The 23,811-nt window shown below is 39.4% G+C and overlaps 1 protein-coding gene across 1 annotated transcript in view; it reads left to right on the top strand.

Annotated features, from left to right (window-relative positions):
• Positions 1-2,051: 2,051 nt before the first annotated feature.
• MAN1A1 (mannosidase alpha class 1A member 1) overlaps positions 2,052-23,811 on the top strand; it is a 165,676-nt gene continuing 143,916 nt past the window's right edge. Inside the window, exons 1-2 of the mRNA XM_081293716.1 lie at positions 2,052-2,270; positions 2,532-3,392. Coding sequence (XP_081149842.1) covers positions 2,778-3,392 — 615 coding nt within the window. The 5' untranslated portion in view covers positions 2,052-2,270; positions 2,532-2,777. The remainder of the gene's footprint in view (positions 2,271-2,531; positions 3,393-23,811) is intronic.

Here is a 23,811-nt window from a genome sequence, read left to right as displayed (position 1 = left end):
AAAATCATTCTTAAATCTCAGTGCCAATTTTTCAATGTTTCCACTACAGTCAGTAGAGTCAATGCCCAAACTTATTGGTATCAAAATTAGAGTTCAGAAACAGAATTAGGTTATAACTTCCCCTTCACCGCTATTTTAACATGCACTAAAAAATAGATTTTATTGCTTTTCTGGAATACTTAAAAGATTAATTTAAGCAAAGTTTCCAAATATTTCTGTCACCATAAAAAGTGACCTCTTTCTTAAAACAAAAAATTTAAAAGAATAGGTCAGTCCAAAAATGATCATAAAGCAGTTTGCTTCCTTGGTAATGAATCCCAATTTCTGTCATTTATGTATCCATGAAGTAACTCGGTTTTAAGAATGTTGTTGGAAACAAACAATATTATTTCACAGTGATTCAAATTTTCAGCCTACCTATAACCTATAAATATAGTTTGAAGTAAAAATTACCTTCCCATCATTAAAAAATTATATCATTTTATTTTTTCAGTCCTAAATTTATTACCCTGCTTGGATATGCTGCACTCTTCTGGGCATAGAATTTCATAGCAGGTATCAAAATAACCAAGCCATCAGTTGTCTTTATCAAACCATAATTTCCTATTACTTAGAACTTCCTATAACTGGCGCATTTTACAAAAATAAATATATCAAGCAATAATAGCTAAAATCAATACGTATATGAAAACTGCAATAGGATTTCTGATTTAGTTTTGTATTTTCTCATACAGTCTAACACCTGAAAACAACCATATTGTGGGCGCCTTCCTGAAAGGTGTCAGCTATTTCCTTTGTTATAAGACAACAAGCAGAAACAGAACTAAAATCACATTTCCAGAGTAGGGTGAGGCTAAGACAAGGCTGCTACAAAATAGCTTTCAGTAATGGGAAGTCAGTCAACTTTTTTTTTTCCTTTTTTTTTTTTTTCTGATTACCCCTTACTATAGCAAAGGGGGAATCGGGAACACATTTTGGAAAATAATGCTGGCCAGCCCTCGGGGGGGGGGGGGGGAGTAGTGGGTTACCTACCGATTCGATCCTAAAGTCTTTCTATGTGGTATCAGCAGAGACCAGGACATTCCATGCGATGTCATGGGAGGTGGAGCCAGTCTCCATGACATTCCTTGAGATATCAAATACTGTAAGGCTGTGTTGAAAACATTCTATTGGACCCAGTCCTTACTTCGCTGGAAGTACTCGGATCCAAGACTTAATTTCAACAGTATTCAATTTATTGCTTGAAGCTCTGGCAGCATAAAACTGACTCCTTTGAATGGAAAATCTGACCAACTGCTATGAGGTAAATGAATTTCGAAAGTGAGGGTGGGCGGGAGAAGCACACAACTTTATTTTGAAGGGGGAAAGGGTGCATAGGAAGAGTCCTAAGCACCCACAAAACCATAAGTCTCTGAGGATGTAAAAGGATGTTATTCAGATAGACCAGAGTGCTCAAGAGCTCTCACATCATGGTTCTTCTAACGAGGAACTTTGGTTTAACTGCTATTGAGCACCGGGGAATCTCTGCCTTGGGTAAAAACAGGGTAATTGGAGAAAAAGACGCGCCTCGAAATGACTCAGTGCCCTGCGATCTACTGCCTTTTCCGGGACCCCTGGCAGTGGGTCCCCGACCGCTACGCAAGGTGCTATCCAAAAGCGAGTCCAGGAGGTTCAGCTTCCACCCCAGGTGCCTCCCGGATCTCTGGAGAACCAACCACCCCTGGGACCCGAGCCTGAGGCCCGCGCGGAATAAACTCGGGGACCTGAGACCGCCGCCTCTTCACCCAGGGCCTCCACGCGGGTCTGACCGCCCTGCTCCCGGTGGCCCCAGCCCGCCTCGTGCCTCCAGGACCAGCGACCTCCCCGCCCCCGGCCGGGCCCCCGCGAGGCTGCGCTTCCCGTAAACTCCCCGCCCCGCACTGCCCCCTCCCCGCCTCGGCTCCACCCCCGCGGGACCCTGGGCGGCGTAAGATTGGCCCGGCCTCGCTGTCACTCTCCGGACGCGTCACCGCCCTCGTTTCCGACCGCCCGGAGACCGGCAGTGATATTAGTGCTCGCGGGGCCGTGGTGGAGGGCATCGTGCTGCCCTGACCGTTCTGACTTACCCGCGGGTGGGCGCACTCGCCCACCTGAGTCGCGGCGGGGACTGCAGGGCAGCCCGGGCTGCACGCTCAGACGCCTGTGGGAAGAGGCAGCCGATCTCGGCTCGGAGATGGAGAGCGGGCGAAGTTGAGGAGCCCCCCACCCACGCTGCGCTTTTCCTGACAGAGGTGCGCTGCCCCCTCCAGGGGGTGTCCGCCAGCTTCTCTGCCCCAGGTGTGCGCGGGACATCCTCTACCCGCCGGGACTCGAAAACTTCACCTCAAGTCCAAAGAGTGGGTTGCGAGGGCGGTGCCCGGAGCTGGACTCAGGGTCTCTGAGCAGGGGGAGCTGTCCTGACGGCTCGCCAGGCCGTCGGAGGGCGGAGACCCGCTGGAAACTTTATCATGATTCGCATAATTACTATGTTTTACTGTTTTCTCTCCCCGCAGGCGCTGCAGCCAGCGGTGTGTCACGCGTGCTTGTTTGCAAAGGGAGCCGCCCCGGGGAGAAGATTCGGAGGGGAGTTGTTTCCCCTGGGGAGACCTGCAGCCCAGCGGAGCGGTTCGGGCGGCCTGGATGCGCAGGACCCAGCCCCGCAGCCGCTGACGCCCGACAGCGGCGAAGTTTGGCTGCTGACCCGCTCGGCGCTGGGCCACTGGACAGACGGCCGCCCGGCGGCCGCGGCGGCGGCAGCGATGCCCGTGGGGGGCCTGTTGCCGCTCTTCAGCAGTCCCGCGGGCGGCAGTCTGGGCGGCGGTCTGGGTGGGGGGCTCGGCAGCGGCGGCAGCAGGAAGGGGTCGGGCCCCTCCGCCTTCCGCCTGACGGAGAAGTTCGTGCTGCTTCTGGTGTTCAGCGCCTTCATCACTCTCTGCTTCGGGGCAATATTCTTCCTTCCCGACTCCTCCAAGCTGCTCAGTGGAGTCCTGTTCCACTCCAGCCCCGCCTTGCAGCCGGCCGCCGACCACAAGCCTGGGCCCGGGGCGCGCGCCGAGGACTCAGCGGAGGGGCTACCCCGGCTCCGGGAGGAGGGCGCGCCCGGGAATCCCGCGGCAGCCCTGGAGGACAACTTGGCCAGGATCCGCGAAAACCACGAGCGGGCTCTCAGGGAAGCCAAAGAGACCCTGCAGAAGCTGCCAGAGGAGATCCAAAGAGACATCCTGCTGGAGAAGGAGAAGGTAGCCCAGGACCAGCTGCGTGACAAAGATCCTTTCAGAGGGTTGCCGGAGGTGGACTTTGTGCCTCCCATTGGAGTGGAGAACCGGGAGCCTGCGGATGAAGCTATCCGTGAGAAGAGGGCAAAGATCGTAGAGGTGAGTGCATCATGTCATAATCCCTCCCAGTTGGCTGTTTTTTTTCTGGGAGAAATGGCAAACCTTTGAAACTCTGAAGACTGCAACATTACCCTGTAGTGGGAGATGGAGGTTTTCCTCTTCCACTAGGTGCTATGTCAAAGGTTCTTTCATTTTCCTTTTTTTTAGTTTTATAGTAGATGTAGCTAATTACGATATATGCTGAATCCCATTGCTTTTAACTTGCATGCTGTGGTGAACTTAAGCCATATGAAGTTGGTGTTAATACATCTGCTGGTGATAGACAAACCTCTACTGGCTGTATACATTTAGTAGTTTGGGTACAGTACAGTGCAGGTACTTTACAGCCCCCCTAATATGGCTTGGAAGTGGCTTTAAAGTGAAGCTTGCCAGTAAACCAAAGCCTCATTCAACCAGGATGTAAAAGTACTAACAGCAAGCCAGAGCTCCTTAGCGTTCAGTCATATGGCCCCATTCTGCCAGGTGGCATTTTGTGTGTACTTATAAAGTCAAAAGGTGAAACTGGAGAACTTCCCATCATAGGAGGTATACTATTGTTTACTTTTCCAAAAAAAAAAAAATGAAAATTTAGCCAGTCTACTAACTGTATTTCTAGTGCATAGTCAGAAATAGGGTATTCCATGTGAAGCAACAGGTTTGCTTCATAACAGCACAATAATAACAAACTTAATCTGGGACAAACATAGACTTTGATACATCCTCTGTAATTTCTTTATGTAATTTGTAGTTAGAACTCATAACATGTGATTAGTTCATGAGCAGCTTAAAGCTTAAGGAGACCTTAAACATCATTTCAGGCTGTCATTGCAGTGATGAAAGTTTAAGAGTCCAGAGCTCAAGAATCAGTTAGTGATCAGGTAGGGAATTGAATTAGGACCCTGGGACTTCTTCCCAATCACCTGTCACCAGGATGTCTATGGTCTTGCTCCCTTCCAGAGTTGCTGCCCTATGTGAAATGATGCCAGCCTGGGTTTTACTGAGAATTAAGAGCTGTAGGAACCATATTTAAAGCGTGTCATCCCAAACCTTGAGCAGTTTTCTAAAATACATTATGAATGGAAGTAATATTTTTGCCATTTTGAAAAATGATACATAGTGTCTGTGAAAATAAATTTTGTGTTTTGATGTTGGGTCAGTAATCAGGAAAGGAAGTTTCCTGGTCCCATTTTCAGAGAGGAAACAGAATTTTGAGGTGGTAAAGATGAAGGTTAAGTGGCTGCAGATGGTTAAGTGGCTGATAGATTGCCACAGCATTTTTACTTTAACATAAGACTAGATGAATCTGGGTAAGCTGTAGTTAAGCAAGTTAAAGTGAATTTGGGTCCTTTTCAGTTTTCCCTAGGAAGAGTTCCTTTATCCTCTGCCCTGCACAGAGCTTTCTTCAGTAATGCTTCAGCTTCCTGCTTCTTTGAGACTTCTGCTCAGGCACAGAACCAAGACCTGGGGGGATGGATTCTACTCTCTTGAACAACTCTCTAGCAGTTTCCCTTTTCCTTGAAATCCTGTCAGTATCACCAAACCAGGAGGGTGAAACAAAGCTCTGCCTCTTCCCAAACATCCTGCCATCCTCATCTTTCAGGTTCTGTAAAAATATCCAACCCAAACCATGGGAAAGCAATCCTAAATGATATTTATGTGCTTGTTCCCTTTAAACTTGAAGAAAGCAACCTGTGCATTTCATGCCTGTAGTTCATATGAGCTGCAGGTTAGCACACATCACAGTTTTCTGAGTAAGATTTTAAATACTAAAGATGTACAGGTATAAAAAGCTGTTGTTACTGACCAGTAGTGATTAAAAGTGCTTTTACAGCAGAAGCAGTGATACAATAGTATTCCATTCAGGTTAACAGTACGTGTATCTATTTCTATTGGATCCACCTCATCTGTATCTCTAAATCCAAAGTTCTTAATTTACCATGTTAAGGAAATTTATGTAGTCTCTGTTGAAAGTGTGGTGCCAACATCTTAGCACCAAAATGTGTTGAAATTGCCCAGTCTTGCAAAAAGTTGTAGAGTTCAGTGTGTTCTTTAAAATTCCATGTTGTGAAAACCCAAAATAGCTAGCATAATTAGTTGCAGTGGTTGGTCAAAGGCCAATGGGGGTAAAATGGATTATGTTTTTCATCAGATTAGTTCAAGCAGATGTAGTCCTTTGTTTAAAAAAAAAAAAAAAGTAATGCATGCTGCTCTAAAAGAATTTGGTGAGTGAGTGGTTTTAGGAGGAAAAAGTGGTTGCCCATTGTAAGTAAAGCAGTAGACTTCATACAAGTAAGATTTGGTTTCAGTTACCCCTCTGGGCTTCTTGTAATGAACCAATGAATCTTTGCTTTGGTTTTGTTCTTGTTCCTATGCTTTCTAGATTTTTTTTAATACTTACATTCTTTATCATACCTTACTGTACCAAAATTTTTATAGTTAAAATTTAGAAAATATAAGCAGGCCTAACATGTTGGGTCTTGGGCTGTAACTTAAGTCAAACTCTTATAAATGTGGCTCCAAGGCAGTTAATACTGTTTTTCATAATGCTGATACAGTTGGGTTATTGGTCCCACAGTAACTTTTTAACAGATTTGTGTTTTAGGGGAGATACTTAATTTCAAATTGGACATTGCCTAGTGCCCTTTCCAAAAAAGATGTTAAATGACTTCCACTACTAATTTGTTGGATGATAAATCTTTGATGTAATATTTCAAATTAAAATTATGATTTTCCTGGACTTACCCCTGTGAAAATTTTGTCAATACTCTGTAAATGCATTTACTCTGGAATTTCCCTGAAATTCATAATGCATACAGAATTCCTATTTATTTTCATGAATTGGATCTTCTTGAAATTATGCTCAAGTTGCCCTTAGCTTTAAAAAGCAGTGTTAGAATAATGAAGCTGGAAGCTAAAATAGCACCATGGAATTTTTAGAAAAATAGTCCATTTTCCCCTTTACTTCACCCCTTTTTAAAAATTAGGAAGTATTCTTAGTTTTTTTTTTTTTTTTTTTTTTTTTTTTGGTAGTGGTAGGGAGGTGGGTAGAGGAGTTCTACACAATGAGCTTGCCCTGTCCTTTAAGATTAGAACCCTAATCCAGTTTGGAAGGTGAATATTTTATTTTTCCATTTCCTGGAAGTATGAGGATTTCTCAGTAATAGATCCCGAAGACAAATTATCCCTTCTTAAACTGGAGTCCCCACCAACATAAGAGGCAGGTGGGGCTTGTGCAGGTTGTCATCCTTCTATCAAATAAGGCTTTAAGGCTTTAGGATCCATCAGTTCTTGGGACACAGATATCTGCTCAGTTTTTCAAAAGAGGCTTTTTAAAATTATTATTATTATTATTCCATACTTGTATAATCATAAATTTAAGGAAAATTTCCATATTGGTGGTGATTGGTTAGAATATATTTTTTATTATATTTTACACTAATCTTGTATGTATAGCCTTGGGAAAAGTATATCATTTATATGAACTATTAGCCATGAATGCTTTTGGTAGAGATCAGATGTGGGAATAATCTCAGCAGAGTAAAACAAAAGAGAACACTCTTTATTTTATTTTTTACAGTAATGGAGATTAAACTCAGAGCCTTGCACATTCTAGGCAAGTGTTCTACCACTGAGCTACATTTCTACCCCACTTTTACTTAGGTTGCTGGTATAGGTAGTTCTGGTATGGAAAATATTAATTACAAAGTAATAAAAGTGACAGATTGAAGACCTGACCTGAGGGGTTTAGACACCCTTGGGTGCTTCCTTTGAAACTGCTCCCTGCTCTGGGACACACAACATACTGAACAGAGGCCATTGTGAGACTGATCCATTCAGGGGCTCTTCCCCAGACCAGAGAGGACATGGAGTGTTTCTGAAGGTTTCTCTCTGCAACAAGTAAATGAATCAGTTAAGATTTCAACAGTGTAAGTACTAGAGTAGATGCTGACTGTTGAATGTCAATATACAAAATTAAGAAAAGATTGTCACTGGGTACTTAATTATGTTCAGCTATAAGTTATTGATAATTTCTTCAACAGGAGTATTCTGCCTTCCTGTTAATAGGCAACTAAGATTCGCATAAAAGTACTAATACAGGATTTAGAACCTAGTTAAAATTATGAAAGGAAATTGAAAAACATCCATTTTCAAATCAATGTATCATTTCTTTATGACCTAATAAATTGAACTGTGTTGAGAAATTGAGTCTAGTATTTTATATATAAAAAATTCCTTTGTATGAGATCTGATTTTTTATAATTCATTGTAGAACTTACATAGATTACTCATAAACTATAGTAGTACAAATAAATATTTCATCAAACTATGGTAACATGCATTCTTTGTTAAAGTGAGCTTTAAGTATATGTCTCAAGGTCAGAGGGAGGAATACAGATCTGTGTGAGGAATTAAGGGTAAGAGTATCAGGGAATCAGTATTGCACAGGAACCTGCTTATACGTCCTAGCCCAATAGAGTCCCTGTAGCCCTTTAATTTCTCTGTACCCTACAAAATCATAACATATGTGTTTGTGAAAGATGAGTTTAGACTTGTCAAAATAAGAGTAACCATTGTGGACTCCAGAAATAGTGTAATAGGTTTGGCAAAATGGTCTTCCTCTAAGTAGATAAAAATGATAAAGAAGAAATCTGTTTAGGGAAGAGTTTCCTTGTTTGAGGAAAATAAGTCTTGATTTTTCCCTCAGCGTTCTTAGCCTACAGCTCTGTTTGGTGTTTCGTAATTGAATTACCTGTATCCACCCTCACCACCCACGTCTGTTGAAAGGCCCTTTGCACAAACTATACAAATTGTTTTTTTCTGTTTCCATCAATATGCCATAAAGTAGTGACTTTAAATCTCATATTTTTGAAAACTAAACATATGCTCTAAGTCATACAGTACTATATGTGATTGAGACCTTAGAGACAACTCATTCATTTTATCGTACATGCAACCAAGACACCAAGAATGTTCTGGAAATCACATCACCAGTTAGTGGCAGAGTTAAAATTCAAAGTCCAATCCTCAGTAAGTTTTGCTCACTATCCCCTACACAACTTGACTACTAAATAAAATTCTAAAGAAGTATATTAATTACCCATATTTATTATTTGCAGAACCTAATGTAGAGTATGAAACATGTGCAGTATAATTCTACAATATTGTAGATTTGGTCTCATCTTAGATTTTTAAGTTTTTAAAATCATACCAATGGAATGATGGGGAAGACTTGTTTTTAAAGCCACCCAGAGAAAGTTTGATATGAAGTGTTTTTTTTTCTCTTTATAAAAGTCTCTGCAGGAAGCAGAGGCATTTGTAATTATTCAATTGAACATTCTTTTTGAAGAGAAGTGGGGAGGAAGAAAGAGAGAAAGGAAGAAAGAAAGAGTTGCAGCATATAAGAAAGGCATGTGTAGGTGCCCAGAGAAGAAGGGTGTGATGACTTGGGTGAATTCTTTCAAACTACAAATATCTGTGCTCTTCTGATGTTGTGCTATGGATAACAAAAAACTGACAGCTAACCTGAAAGCACGCTATTTAAAAGAAAAGTGATTTGGAAAATAAAAATACTCTTAAGGATAATAAATAAATAAATAAATAAATAAATAAATAAATAAATAAATAAACAAACAAATGGCATACATTTAAAAACCACACCAATCTATGGGTCATTCTCTCTACTCAAGTAAGTTCTGAAGAGTCTCCACTTGGGTGCCTTTTCTTATCTGCTCCATCCACTTGCAGAGATGTGGTTAGAAGGGTGGATTCTTTACTCAGATTACCTGGGTCTGTATCTATCTGCCTCTTCCTCTCACTAACTTTGTGACCTTCAGCAAATTGCTTCATCTCTCAGAGCTTCAGTTTCTTCACTGGAAAAACAGAGTTAATAATAGTGCCTATTTGGTTGGATCCTAAGGCTTAAAAATTTGATCCTCCACAATAAAGCACTTAGAATGGTATCAGGCATACAGTGATGGTTACTGGTCAACACCTAAGGCCATCAAGCCATGATACTGCCTAATAAGTGAGAAAAGTGGGTAATGAAGTTTTAAAAGGCTATCAAAAAAACAGTTAAAATTATTTTCTCAAAGCTTAAAGAGATATGTTTTCAGTTAAACTAAAGAATCTCTTCATTCCCCTAAAACTTTAGGTATCCTTAAAATGATACCCACTGCGTATATTTCTTCAGCTTCTGTACTTCAAAATTTATGTGCAAAAATTAAGTTGTCTCTTTCTCACAGTCGAACGTGCTTGTTCCTGAAGTGCCATCTTCTCAGAGTAGTCACAGTTGAGTTATCCCCTTAAGCACTGAAATTATTCCTCAAAAAATAGAGAGATGGAAAACAGTGAATTTGAATCTGTTTTGTTTTTGGAAGAATATTTTTAAGAAGTGGGATGAAACTTGTTTTAGTCTGAGCAAAACTTATAATAATTGTGATAAATCTTATTACCAGGGTTTAGTTCGTCACCCAGTAGTTAAATGTTGCATAAATCAAATATATTTCGTAGCTTAAAGAGTTTGGCTTTTTAAAGGAATTTCACGTTGAATTTAGGTGTATTAACCTTTCAAGCCCAGAAGGACCTCAGCACTCATCCTACATATACACAGTAGGGGCTGCTAAAGTGTATGTCCCTGAGGTTGTCCCAGAGTACCAAGGACAGAGCAGAGAACTGCTATTGCAGTGACCAGGCCCCATCAGCCTGTGATATCCTGGATTCTTAATGAGAGGTTGTGCTTTGGAGACTTGGCAGGCTGGGCCCTCCCTTCTCATCTAGGAATGGCAGCTCCGCTGAGAACATCCTAAAGGGATGAAATAGCTTTGCTTGAGAAGGTACTGCCTGAGAGAACAGTATTGGTTAATTCCTTCCTCTGAGGAATGTGGCCAGGCTGCCCCACCCCCAGGGAGTCCTGATAAAGACTTCTGTGATCATTAAGTACTTGAAAGAAAACCAAATGAGATTAAGGTTTAAGAGCCTTTAAGAGTCACAGCCCTCATTTCTGTCATGAATGCTCTGGCAGTTGCTTTAGGTACATCAGAGCCCAGCAGTCCTGCACATAATGCAGAAGAGAGATAATAAAATTAAAAAGTGCAAGTAGCTTTTGTATTTATTTGACTTTGGTAACTAGAATGGCTCCCTCACGCTCATCTTTTGTCAGTCCATTAGTCTCCCTGGCTCTTAAATTTATCAAAATCCCAGTCCTTGATTTGCTCTACTGTTTTCTGATCACTATTATTCTACATCCTCCGTACAGGTGACATTCAGACCAGCCTCAAATGACATTTTTCAGGTACTTACCTGTGGGACACCTGCCTCTATTCCCTTGTGTGGGGGAGTTCAGTGAGAACTTAGTATGAGAGAGGGCGTGGAAAAGAGAACGAAACCTGATGGCCTCCAAGTTCTGAATGGCTGGTTTAATAAAAACAATACTTGCTGCAGCACTAGTGAGGAAGTCAGTTTGCATATGCTAGGAGTCTGTGGGAAGGGTGTGGTGGTAATTGATGTAAGTAGGCCTATGAGTGACTAGTTGAGAAAGGGAACTCACACCATCCCATCCAAAGACCACAGAGCTATTGCTGGAGTCTCCAGTTCTGCCAAATCCTTCTTATTGAATAGCATTTTCAGAGTCCCTTGAAGAGCAAGTGATCCTTCTAAGAGACAAGAGAGTCTCAGAGATAAAGACTAACCCACACTGGAGGTGGCAGTCCAACTTCCCTGAGCTGAGGTTTTAGGACGTGCTTGACCCTAGTTTCTCTTTCATAGGAATGAATATATATATACACACACACATACTGGAGCTAGTAAAAGATGTGTTTATTTTTATCAGGGCATAAGCAAAAAGGACAGACCTGTGGAAATGTTATAGTAGGACAGGGACATGTACCCAGTCTCATTTCCAACTGCCTGAAATATCTCCCTTTCTTGGATGTATGACTTCTTGAAGGCTGTTCTTAATGGAATATCATTAACAATGCTCAGTAGAAATTATTGTACAGGAGATTTGTTATGGCAAGGGAGAAAAATAGGTTTGTAGAATGAGAAACTATCTTTCTTTGTATCTTTTCATTGTAAACAAATGTCTCCTTTGGAAAGAAAAGTTTAAAAGCACACAGGAGTAGAAAAAAGAAAAATAATCCTTCATACTCCTATCAGTTGCAGAAGGGTCAATTCTCCCCCTCCTGTCCAATGTTAATTTTTTTTTTCCTACAGTTAGGACCACACTGTAGACACATTTTTGTTTTGTTTTGCAGTGATGGGTATTGGACCCAGGCCTTGCACATGCGAGACAAGCACTCTACCCCTGCACTGTAACTCCAGACCTCACCTTCTTTTAATATGTGATTTGATTTGATTTTAGGTACCATTGAACTCAGGGGCATTCTACCACTGAGCTACATCCCCAGCCCTCTTTTGTATTTTATTTAGAGACAGGGTCTCACTGAGTTGCTTAGTGCCTTGCTTTTGTTGAAGCTTGCTTTGAAATTGCAATCCTCCTACCTTAGCCTCCTGAGCTGCTGTGATTATACACATGCACAGACATGCCCAGATGATATGTCATTTTATGATAGCATAATATATCAAAATGTTCCTACTGTAACCATTTCCTTGGACCTGAGCATTTAGCTTATTTCCTTTTTTGTTTGTTTGTTTTTAAATTTTAAAAATGCCAAGATAAATGCTTTTGTCTAGAAATTTTATCTCACTTCTCATTGCTCCCCATTTCTATAAGTAGAATTTTCCTCCCTTAAATTTCTAGAAGGGGAAAATGAATGGACTAAAAGTTTTAGTACTTTTTTTTTTTTTTTTTTTAACTGGGGATTAAACTCAGGGGCATTCGACCACTGAGCCATATCCCTAGTCCTGTTTTTGTATTTTATTTAGAGACAGGGTCTCACTGAGTTGCTTAGTGCCTTGCTTTTGCTGAGGCTGGCTTCGAACACGCAATTCGCCTTTCTTAGCCTCCTAAACTGCTGGGATTACAGGCATGCCCAGTGTTTTTAATACATTTGATGGATAACTTTCCAAAACTCATTTGTACTCCCACCTGTGAAATAATGAATGTAATCTATTGAATCTTTATAAGTTTTATAGGTGATGAAACAGTGTCTTATATTTTTAATTTGCCTTTGATTAACATTTGTCCTGTGTTGGTTGACTAGCTGCACTTCCTTGTTGTGAGTTGTACAGAACCAGGAAGTTTTTACAGGAGCAGGATTGGGACAAAGGCAGAACTTGGAGGCCTCAGGGGTTCAGATACCAGAGTAGATGGATCTGGCAAGCTGGCTGGAGGGATGTGATCTCCTAGGGAAGTAAAGTCCTGAAGGACTCCAGTTTTAGTAATAAAAAAATAAAAATTAAAAATTAAAAAAAAAAATGCAACAAATTACTTCTTCCCTGAGTTAGACAGGAAGTTAGGTTAGGAAGTACTTCTGTTGATAGGAGATCTTACCCAACAGTTTGGGATACTCCACTTTCCCTCACTTAGACCCAGTTTCACTGAGCTCATCTGCATTTTAAATTACTGGGATTTCTTCAGCAGAGATCAGATTAGCCTCTGGAGATCTTCGGAAAGCAGAATGGTCTTCCTCTGTTAGGATGATTTTCTAGAATTTTAAGATCATAGTTGAAGATAAGAAATAGTACAAACAGAATTTCAAAGATGATTTTAATGACAGAAAATGATGAGTTCTTTTTTTGGTTTTTCTTCTTTTTGTAGTGGGGATTGAACCAAGGTGTGCTGTAACTCTGAGGTTTACCCCAGCCCTTTAAATTTTTTTTTTTTTTTTTTTTTTTTGAGACTGGATCTTGCTAAGTTGCTTAGGGCCTAAGCTGCCAAGGTTGGCCTCAAACTTGTGATCCTTCAGCCCTGTCTCCCACCCCTCTGAGTTGCTGGGATTACAAGCTTGCACTACTGTGTATCGGGTTGTACGGTTGTACATTCTTAAAAAGTTAAATTCTTTTAAAAAATGAACTAATAAAATACCATTCATAACATTTTATAACAATGTATATTCTTATGTTTGAATGAGCAGACAGCTCTTTCATATGTTAGAGACCTTCGGTGTTTTAAATAAGTTAAATATACATTTTTGTTTAAGGCATGCTATATCTAAATAACAAAAAAGCATGATTTTTTAATGTTTTTTTGTTTGTTTGTTTGTTTGTTTGGGTGAAATTTGGGCCTAGTGTATTTGTTGTTTGGTTTTGGTGGGGGTTTTGTTTGTTTGTTAGCTGATTCCTTTAAGTCGAGTGCTTTTAGTAATGATTTTTAGGATTTTTAGTTAAGAGTTGCATATTTCAAAATGTGTTTGTTTGTATTCTGACCTCAGTTATTTTGTGAAACTCTGACACCAGAACTATTTAAATTTGGCTTTGAGGCCATGTTAACATGATGAATAATGATGGACATAAATGAACTATATTATTTTTGTAAATTGTGGCTTGAGATGATAGTAATTTTAGAATATAAGATGCTGATCTCTGAGGCATGTTATTTCTGTAGTCAACTGGCAGTGTTGAATATTATATCTAGTCAACTGCAGGTTTTCAGCTCATAATTAGAATGCCCGAGCAGTCCATATTGTGATTTAAGGGGTTATTAGCTCAAGTCAGCAACTTTATAAGGAATTCTTATTAAGACTTATAAAGGGAACTTTATGTAGTAAAAAGGGGATTTTATAATTGACATGTATTTAATAGGTTGCATACATTCATTCATGTTAAGTACTTGGCTAGTCTTCATCCTCCTGGGATTACGTAACCTAGAATGTGTAATGAAAAACTCAGTAGCTTTAAAAGGGGAGGGGTGGATTTGAGGAGCATGAAAAATGAAGATGATTTATTAACTACTGTTGAAAGCTGCATTAGCAGTTAGAGTGAATAAAAATTATGATTTATTAAGTATTCTATCAGTATTAAGATAAAGCCATACTGTAGGTTAGAAGTACTTGCTTTTTCTTCTCACTCCAAAAACATAGAATTTCTGTGGCATAGCTCTTTATTGTCATTGATCTGTTCCAGAACTATCATACTGGGGTTGAGAAACCTTCCCTATTTATCATATGTCCTCCAGGTCAGCTAGCTCTGGTCCTTTCCCATAAGAGGACCCAGTAAATATTTGATAAATGAATATGTTTAAACACACACACAGGCAGGAGTTACTCAGGTTAAGTTTGACTGCCTTCTAAGTAATTATACATTCCTAAAGGGTGTCCGCCCATCTTTGAACTCTTTTCCCCACAGTATGCATGAGCTGCAAGGTGTTGTCTTTGGAGGAGTCTTCATTTTTTATTTTATTTTTTAGAGCAGTGTCAAAAGTCTAAGTATATGATCTAGTGAATAAAGAGACTAATGAATGTAGAAAAATGACCATTTTTAGCTTTAAAGCTATTTTTTTAAAAATATTTCTTTATTTGTAGATGGACACAATACCTTTATTTTATTTGTTTATTTTTATGTGGTTCCAGGGATCAAACCCAGTGCCTCATACATGCTAGGCAAGCTCTCTACCACTGAGCCACAACCCTGGCCTAGTTTTAAATCTATTTTTCAGAATGATTTTTATAAAATAAAAATGGCATTTGTTTCTTACATGACTTGTAAACTGTCTGTGAAAGTGGATCATAAAAAAAATCTTTTGAATAAATGTAATATTGCTGAAATGAATGTAGATAATTGTGAGATTTCTTTAAAGGTCAACACTTACTTAAATAAAAAAAAATCTCTGTTTTTACTGTTGAAAAGTCAGTCTGCCTTATATTTACACCCAGCACTTTGTTTTCCAGGTATGTGATTTTTAAATTAGACTTCTCATCCATTTCTGTTCATTATTTTCTAGAGTTGTGGCTATATTTTATGTTTGCTATCATTTTTCTTATCTTTCCATTTTATACATTATACACCTAATTCAAATGTTGGGTTTTCTTTTTCTTTTCACTTTCCCATTCCAGCTAAAGTTTTTGAGAAAATAGTGTTTTAATAAGTAATGCTTATAGTGCCACACAGATTAAAATGTCATAGGTTAGGTATTATTTTCTACTAGAGAATTCAGAATTTCATGAACATGTTCTTTTGTAAGAAGAGGTGACCTTTTTTTTTTTAAAGAGAGAGAGAGAGAGAGAGAGAGAGAGAGAGAGAGAGAGAAGGAGGGAGGAGAGAGATAGAATTTTTTAATATTGATTTTTTAGTTTTCAGTGGACACAACATCTTTATTTTTATGTGGTGCTGAGGATCGAACCCAGCGCCCTGCGCATGCCAGTTACCGCTTGAGCCACATCCCCAGCCCCAAAAAGAAGAGGTGACATTTTGATAGAAAAAACCTTAGTCTTCTGTTTCCCCAGTTTATATTATATCTCCTGAAAAATGCTCTCTCATAAATTATTACATGGCAGAAGTTCTGTGAATTTTATAAATTTGTAAATGGTCCCCTTTCTAATAATCTTCCTAAAATACCATGTCTCTTGTTGTTATCCAAGGAGAGTTTCAGTGGCCCTTCATTTCCTGTAATGTATCCATTGAATCTGATGTTCTTAAGAATCCATCCGCTGGAGGTATGTAAGAACATAGATTACAGGGCTCTGTCCCCAGAGTTTCTTACTCAGTAGGTATGGGTGGACCCCAGAAGTTGCATTTTTAACATGTCCCAGGTAATGCGAATGCCAACAGTGACTTCACTTCGAAGAACATTGCTCTAGAAGTTACAGCTCTCTAGCTTAGCATCCATTGTCTTCTCAACATCTTGCTTCTCTTTCATATCTCCTCTAATGCACAGTGAAGGATTCTGTTCTTTCACTAACTTTGCATATTCTCCAAAACAGGATTTCACCCTGTTTTCTTTGTTGATCTCACTTGCTCAAAATCTATGTTCCCATCAAGCCCTTTCTACATTCTCAACCTTTACTGAGTTTTCCCTTCTCCAAATCCCCATGTCATTATTTCTTTCTGTCTTTGGACATGCTCTTGATAATTTCACAAGCATGTTACCTTCCTACTAATTTCAGACTCGTTAAACATAGAGACACCTTTTCCTATCCCATAAGTTCATGGCCCATAATTTGATAATAGAAAGTGACTCATCTTAAATGTAACTAAAATGAAGGAACAACTTAAGTATATAACCAAAATTCTTCACAACCTGGTTGGATTGTGAGGCAATATGCCAAAGAGGAAACACTTCTGAGTTTCCCTGTCCACACCTGTGAAATGAGGCTAATAATTCTCTTTTGCAGAATTGTTATAAGCATTAAAATAGAAATGTATGCGACTGTCTGGGCACAATGTCTGGCATGTGGCATTATTCAGTAAATAACATTTATTAGTAACTGGGGATTAGTGGAAGTAATAAGCTTGGACTTTTATTAAGAAAAAGCATTGGTAAGTAAATTGGATTCAGGAAGTTATTTCCAGGAAAGAAGAGGAAGTTTTGCTGCAGTATCGCTGTGTTGACCAATAGCTTATATTTTCCATCATTGCTTTCCCTTCTTAGCTGCTATTGCCAAAATCCTTGCTTCCTGTGGCAGGAAAGTAAGCATTATTTGCCTTGTTTCCATTGTTTTGCCACCAAAGTGATGCTCCTCTTTAGGAAAACCTTAGAGAGGGTGTGGAATGGAGCAGTTTCTTACTGATTCATCAGTGTCCAGTTTCCTCTGACTTCCCGGCCCCATGTCACACTCTGATCTGGGAGCAGGAAAGAAAGCTGGGGTGAAGAGTGAAATCTGGAGAAAAACATTCAGAGCGTCAGAAGAAATATTTTGTGAACTGAGAAGAGGAAAGTGTTTCAGCTATGTGTATAAATTTAGCTCAATAATTAGGCATATGGTGCTTTCCACAGCCTTTCTTATAATATTCGTTGATTATTAGAACTGCCACAGCTTTAACTATTTTGGCAGCAGACATTCCTAGTGCATTTAAGCAAGAATTGAAGAGTGAAATGGAAAAATTGAATTAATAATTTGTTTTCGGTGGGTTTTAATCTGCTTTTTATTAACTTTGTAGTTTATGCCTGGAGGATTAGATTTGGAAACACATCACCAATGAATGTTCTAAAAGTTTACTTCCCTTTATTGGAACTGTGTACTCAAAAAGACATTCTGAGGAACATTTTGCCTGCTTTTCGTGTTAACATCAAAAATGATATTTAAGTTCTTTGTATTCAACCTCAAATAATAGAAAACTTTAAATCCATAACATTGTTAATTTTCAGTTATTTGTTGTTGGAATTCAAGGCAGGACTTACTTAATAAAAACTGAGTGATATAAAAAGGTAAAGATATTCTCTGATAGACACAGGGGTATTTTTGTCTCCATTTTTCCTAGCTTTTAAAAACTCCCCTAGTTCTATGTTTTTCAATCTTAGAATTTTGAACTTGCTTGCCTTCAGCAGCAGCAAAAATTTTAAAAATTAAAATAAAAAGATCTATATCCCTTTCTTTCCTATGCCCTGTTAAATGTTTCAAAAAATGATCGAAAGCCATTATAATCTTATAAATTTAGGAAAGCGTTTTATCCCACGGTACAGCATAGTAAAGTGAACTGAAATACAGTGATTTAAAATGAGATGCCTAAGGGGAGTAGGGAAGGGCAGTGCTGTTCATGTCTTCCTTTCTTAATGCTTCTTTAACATAGTCCCATTAGAATATGTCTGAGAGTCTGGGAATTCTGTGTATTACTTCTGTGGTGGTAGTTCTCCACCCACCTGTGATCTTGAGAATTACACTCTAGGTTTTCCTAAGGCAGACACCCTAATATTTGGACATTTAGTAGCAATGACTTTGAGGATTAGGAAGCTTAGCAAACTGTAATTCCAGGCACCTTGTCTAAGAAAACCAGATGAAATTCTTCATTAGGAAAACTACTGCGGGTGTGTATATTCCTGACAGATGAAAGTTTTGATTTAAATTCTCTACTTTTGGCTGATGTGGCAATAGAGGCTTAGGATTTTAGCCACATTGTCACAGGTAATCAGGTGTTCATTTTAGCTTTTGTAATCTGGTAGTAGCTTGTACTTTACCGATAATATTATACTTTCCCTAAACTGTTAATCACCTTCTATCCCTTCCTGTTTTTTCTTGGAGAGAGAAAATGTTAATGCCACAGCAAAAGAGTAACCGAAGTGGGATCATACACGTTGCATGTGTCAGGTTACGAGTCACCTTAGAGATCATGAATTGATTATGGTTATCAACTGGGACTGAGCAACACTGTCCTTTCCTGGAAACTCCAGGGTGGGGGGGCGGGGGGAATTCCAGACATAAAGACTTGCGCAAAGACAGATGAGTTTCCCTTGACCTGCCCAGTACTTGCTTCATTTTAGAATTGCTGAGGGAGAAAGCTGTCTAACCACATGATTGGTTAGCTAGCATATCTGTGGGCCTTTGTCTCTCTGTAGAATTGTTCTAAAGCCATCTCAAGAAGTCATGCCTTTGATTGATTTGAAATCTCAGTCTTACCATAGTGTTGCTGGTGCTTCCCAAAACACCGGAGGATTTTTTTTCTTTTTTTCTTTTTTTATTGGTTGTTCAAAACATTACAAAGCTCTTGACATATCATATTTCATACGTTAGATTCAAGTGGGTTATGAACTCCCATTTTTACCCCAAATACCGGAGGATTTTTATAGTCGGAACTTTAAGGGTGGCAAACCAAACTCGCAGTGAGGAAAGGGTTTTTCTCCACCACTAAGTGAGGCATGTCACAAACCCCAGAGGACAGAGAGCACATTAATCGGCCATTAAAGAGAGCTACTGCTATGTATAATTCATCCTGGAGTTTTATCATTGTTATATAACAGGAACCCAAGTTAGATATTTTTTAAGCAGAATTTTACCTACATATTTAAAATAGGAATATTATTCCTTGACCTTTAAACCTCAGCAGCTATTGATTTGCAGGTATATTTGGTTTATGAATCTCAACTACTACAACAATGTCTGATACTTTTCTCTTTTTCTCTAGGTTTAAAATAGAGGCAGCTGTTAAGAGCACATGTTTAATAGAAAGTCTAACTTCTCACTGTGTGCTATACTACGTACCCTCTTTCTCTTAGTAGAGCTAGTTATTCTTCTTGTCTCCTTAACTGATTTTCTGTGTAACTTGATCTATATATAATTAAAACCACTAGTGACTTTGCATAGACTTTGCCATTTTAATTCTAGACTGGTAAAAATGATTCAAGAAAGTATAGCATACCATTTTTTTTGAGTGTTTATTTCTTATTAGCCACTATTCTATCCACTTGTATATTCTTATTTAATTCTCAGACATCCATGCCAGTTTGGTTTTATTTTCATAGGAAATTAAGTCTGAGAAAGGTCGAGCAAATTTACCAGGGTTACAGAGCTCCCGTGTGCCTCACTGGAGATCTGAACTTGGGTCTCTCTGGCCCTGCCATCCAACCTCCCCACCATCCTTTTCCTAAGCACTCACTCCTACTGGTCTCCTCAATGGCTCCTCAGTGCCTGGGTGTTGACATCTTGAGGATCTTGCCCACCTTGAGTGAGGACCCAGGACTCGTATGGTAGTTACTCCTTTGCCTGAGAAGGAAGTAGAGGGGAACATGGCATTGAGGCCTGACCCTGTTTCCATCCCAGGTTATGCTAAACAACATGCTTTAATTATGAAAGTAAAACCTATGTTCACTTTGTTTGGAAAAGCCTCTTTAAGAGTAATATTGTATAACATTAAGCATTAATATACATTCATGTGTGCATATATACCTTAATAATATATATGTACATAATAAATACATGGTTGTATGTATGTATAATTATATAAATAATGCTTTAACCATCAATGAAAGTAATTAGAGGCTCTGGAAAGTTGCTTAAATCAAAAGGAAAAGAACGATAATAGTCATTGAAAGAAACGGCATCTAAACTTGCTTCTTTTTCTCTCCATAGTTTTGGGACAACCATGACTACTAAATTTTACAATATATAATCTTGCAAATATTTAATTTTAAGCAAGAGATTTCATAAAGTATAATCATAATAACATAAATGAAATTTGAATTCTAAGTTCACAGCAAACTATATTACCAAAAAAAGATGACTTTGAGTTCAAGTAACATGTTGTTACTGACTTTACACTCAAGTTTTGTATAGGAGAGACAACAAAGGCATGGTCAACTGGTAATTAGAGATGCTCCCAGATAGTGTGGTAACTTTTTTCAAAGTATATACCCATGGGGGAGATATAGAAATCATTCACACCCAGCTGGTCTTTAGAATTTTTTATATTGTTTTCCTTCAAAAATCAGATTAAGGATCATTTCTGAAAATGCTCCTTCTATACATATTGAAAAATACCACGTATGCAAGGTACTGGAAGGTCAGCAGTCAGCAAAACAGATGAGCCTCTGCTACCATGGAATCCAATGATTAAAGTGCATATAAGCAGACCAAGAAGTATTGCAGTAGAGCAAGTAGATAGGGTGTGCTGTGGGAGCAGGTGGTAAGGACAGTTAAATGAGATATGAGTTAACTCCAAATGTGCCACTCCAACGTATTTGAATGATTCCAGAACCCTCTCTAAATGAAGTATTAGAGCACCATGAGCGTGAGTGGGAGTTAGCCGGTGATGGGCAAGATGAAGAATGTTTCAGGATAGGTAAGGAGGTATGAGAAGGTGCTGAGTATAGCCAGGTTGCTGGGCCAGTGTGGTGTAGCTGAGAAAAGAGGGCTAAGTATAGGCTACAGCAGTAAAGCGGAGCAGAGATCTATCCAGTTGTTTACACTTGATTTTGAATCTATGGGGAGTTATGGAAGATTTTAATCTGGGGATATTATATCAAATTTGCATTTTCTAATAAGATAGAGTCCGGGACATATGATAGAAGGCTTGATCTAGATGTGAGCCAATGATAGCTGAAATACACAAAGAGGTAGTGGAGACCCTGAGACATTTAAAAAACAAAATGTGTAGAATTTTGTGAGCACTTAAAAAGCAAGAGTAAGAGGGGAAATGGAGTCAAAGATGGTGCTTGCATTCTTGGTTTGAACAAGGGGTTGGCTGGCAGTCGGGATCCCCTGTGAAGGAGGGAATAGAAAAGTGTGATTGGTGTGGTTTGGGGTATGTTTCATGAGAGGAGAAAGATGTTCAAGTGGTGAAGGTCTTCCATAAGCAGTTGGGCATATATAGCACTGCAAACAGGTCGAGACAAGAGGTGCCAGTGTTGAGACCACCAAGCCATGGTATGAGGTAAGATTCCTCAGGATAAAGTATCCTGTTAGGAGAGACAAGGACCTAGAAACCTCAGGAACATCAACATTTAAGGGATGTACAGAGTTAGAGGTGACAGAGAAGGGAAAGTCAGAGATGGAATAAGAAAACTAGCAGAGTGTGGTAACCTGGAGCATTTTTTAGATATTTAAATATTTTATGGAGTGAGTCTCAGCAGTGTCAAATACTGCCAAGAGGCAAGATAAGGACTGAGAATTGTCCTTGGGATTTGATACCCAAGCAGGTTTTAGGTAACTCTGACTGAGGCAGATGCAGTGGAGTATTGAGGACCCATATTGCAATGGCATTGAGGAAATACATAGACAACTCCTTTTAAGAAGGTCATTGTGGATGGGACAGAGAGGTTGTGTGGCAGCTGCAATACAATAAGGGGCAACTGGAAGTCTGAGCAGAGAAACAGAAGGCTTGATGGACGCTGCTCAACATAGCTGGGGCTGGCAGCTGGGCGTTGTTATGATCCCCCCCATACACAGGTTTTATTATTATTTTTTCCTTAGCAGGATTCAGCCACTCCACCATATTTTAAGAAGGCAATAAGGTAGATTGTCCTAGCTTTTAGCCTTTTGTAAGTGTTTGGAACAGAGGGAAACCATATGGTACCCAAGTGCATTGTAGAGAATCTGATAGAAGAGATCATTGGTTTCTAAGAATCTAAATCCAGTCAATTTAGGTTAAACAAGAGGGGCAGAGAAATGTATTATTATAAGGGAAAAAGAGGTATCTCATGGATCTAGGTCAGTCTACCGTAAGACCTTACAGGGCCTGGAACTACAAATCTAAAAGGCACTAGGGACTAGACCACTACTCCTTCTTTCTTATCCTGGTATGTTTGGTCCTTTGTCTCTAGACACATCTGTTTTATTTTTTCCTCTACAGACAACCTCTCTATGAATCAATCTGGAATTTACATAGACAATGAGTTTAAGAACAAATAGAATTTCTTATAAGCATCTCAGAGGTTCAATTCCAAATTCCCAGAAGGGAAACTCTGACCCAGCTTTAGTTAGGTGTCTAATCAGCTATGACCAGAGGGTGGAGTATTGATTTTAGTACAAATGTAGCAATGGCACAGAATCTTCTAAGTGACAGGAAGGAGAGGGCTGCTTACATTCAATGTCTGCTTACTGGAAATCTCTCTGATGTGGGCCTATTTGTCAGAGACAGATCCTCTGAAGTCCTGCTACATATTCACCACAAAAAGTTCTGCCTTCTTGAAGTGATTGTTCCCCAGTTTTAGTATGTTATGTTGTTTGATTAACTGTAATACAGACATGTCTGAATAATGTCAGTTCATGAACTAAACTAACCTGCCCTGAGGTGGCCATGATGTGATGAAGTCTGAACACTGTAATAGTGATCAGTTAAAACACACACACACACACACACACACACACACACACACACACTTTTATTCCAACTTTGCAAAATAATCAGCTCTTACCATTCATCTTTTCAAATCCTACCCGTCCATCAAGACTAGATTTAAATCTTATCTGTTCCATAAATTCTTGCCTATTCTTATTCCCTGCCAGCAGAAAATCATTCTTTCTTTGTGTTTTTAGGACTCTCTTTGTTTAAGCCTCCGTATTCTTTGCCTTCATACTCTTCAAGGCAGCACATACAAAGGCAATGAGAGCAAAGAACCCAGGGCTTTGTCGCTTATTAACAGTCCAACCCTGTGTACATTCACAATGCTTTTGAGCCTCTGTCTCTCATCTACAAAAGTGATGATAATGCCTACCTTACATGGCTGTTGTTAGTTACATAGCTATTGTTAGGCACCTAGCTGGTGAGTGAATTGATGCAAAACTATTTGCATGTTAGGAAACGTGTGCAGATAATATTCAAGGAAATAATTTAAGGGTTTGGAAGAACAGATTTCTAAGCGCCTGTCTGCCAGGTAGTAATTCATGGAATGACAATGAGTGAATTACCGTTTTTTCTTGTCTCGATCATGCTGTATAAGTGTGTTTTCTATCATTGCTGCAACAAGTTACCACAAACATGGTGTTTGAGACAATACAAATTAATATCTTAAGGTTCCATAGCTTGGAGTGAGAGTGGGTTTTTGGTTTCTCTGTACTGCATCTTATGTAGCAATGGCACAGAACCTACCAAAAGAAAGATGTCTCTTTCTGGATTCTTATCTGGAGACCATGAAGGAGAATCTGCTTATAGG

Source organism: Spermophilus citellus, assembly GCF_964194105.1.
Source record: "Spermophilus citellus genome assembly, chromosome: 5".
NCBI lineage: Eukaryota > Metazoa > Chordata > Mammalia > Rodentia > Sciuridae > Spermophilus > Spermophilus citellus.
The sequence above is the reverse complement of the archived record's forward strand: the minus strand, read 5'-3'. Positions and strand labels throughout refer to the sequence as shown.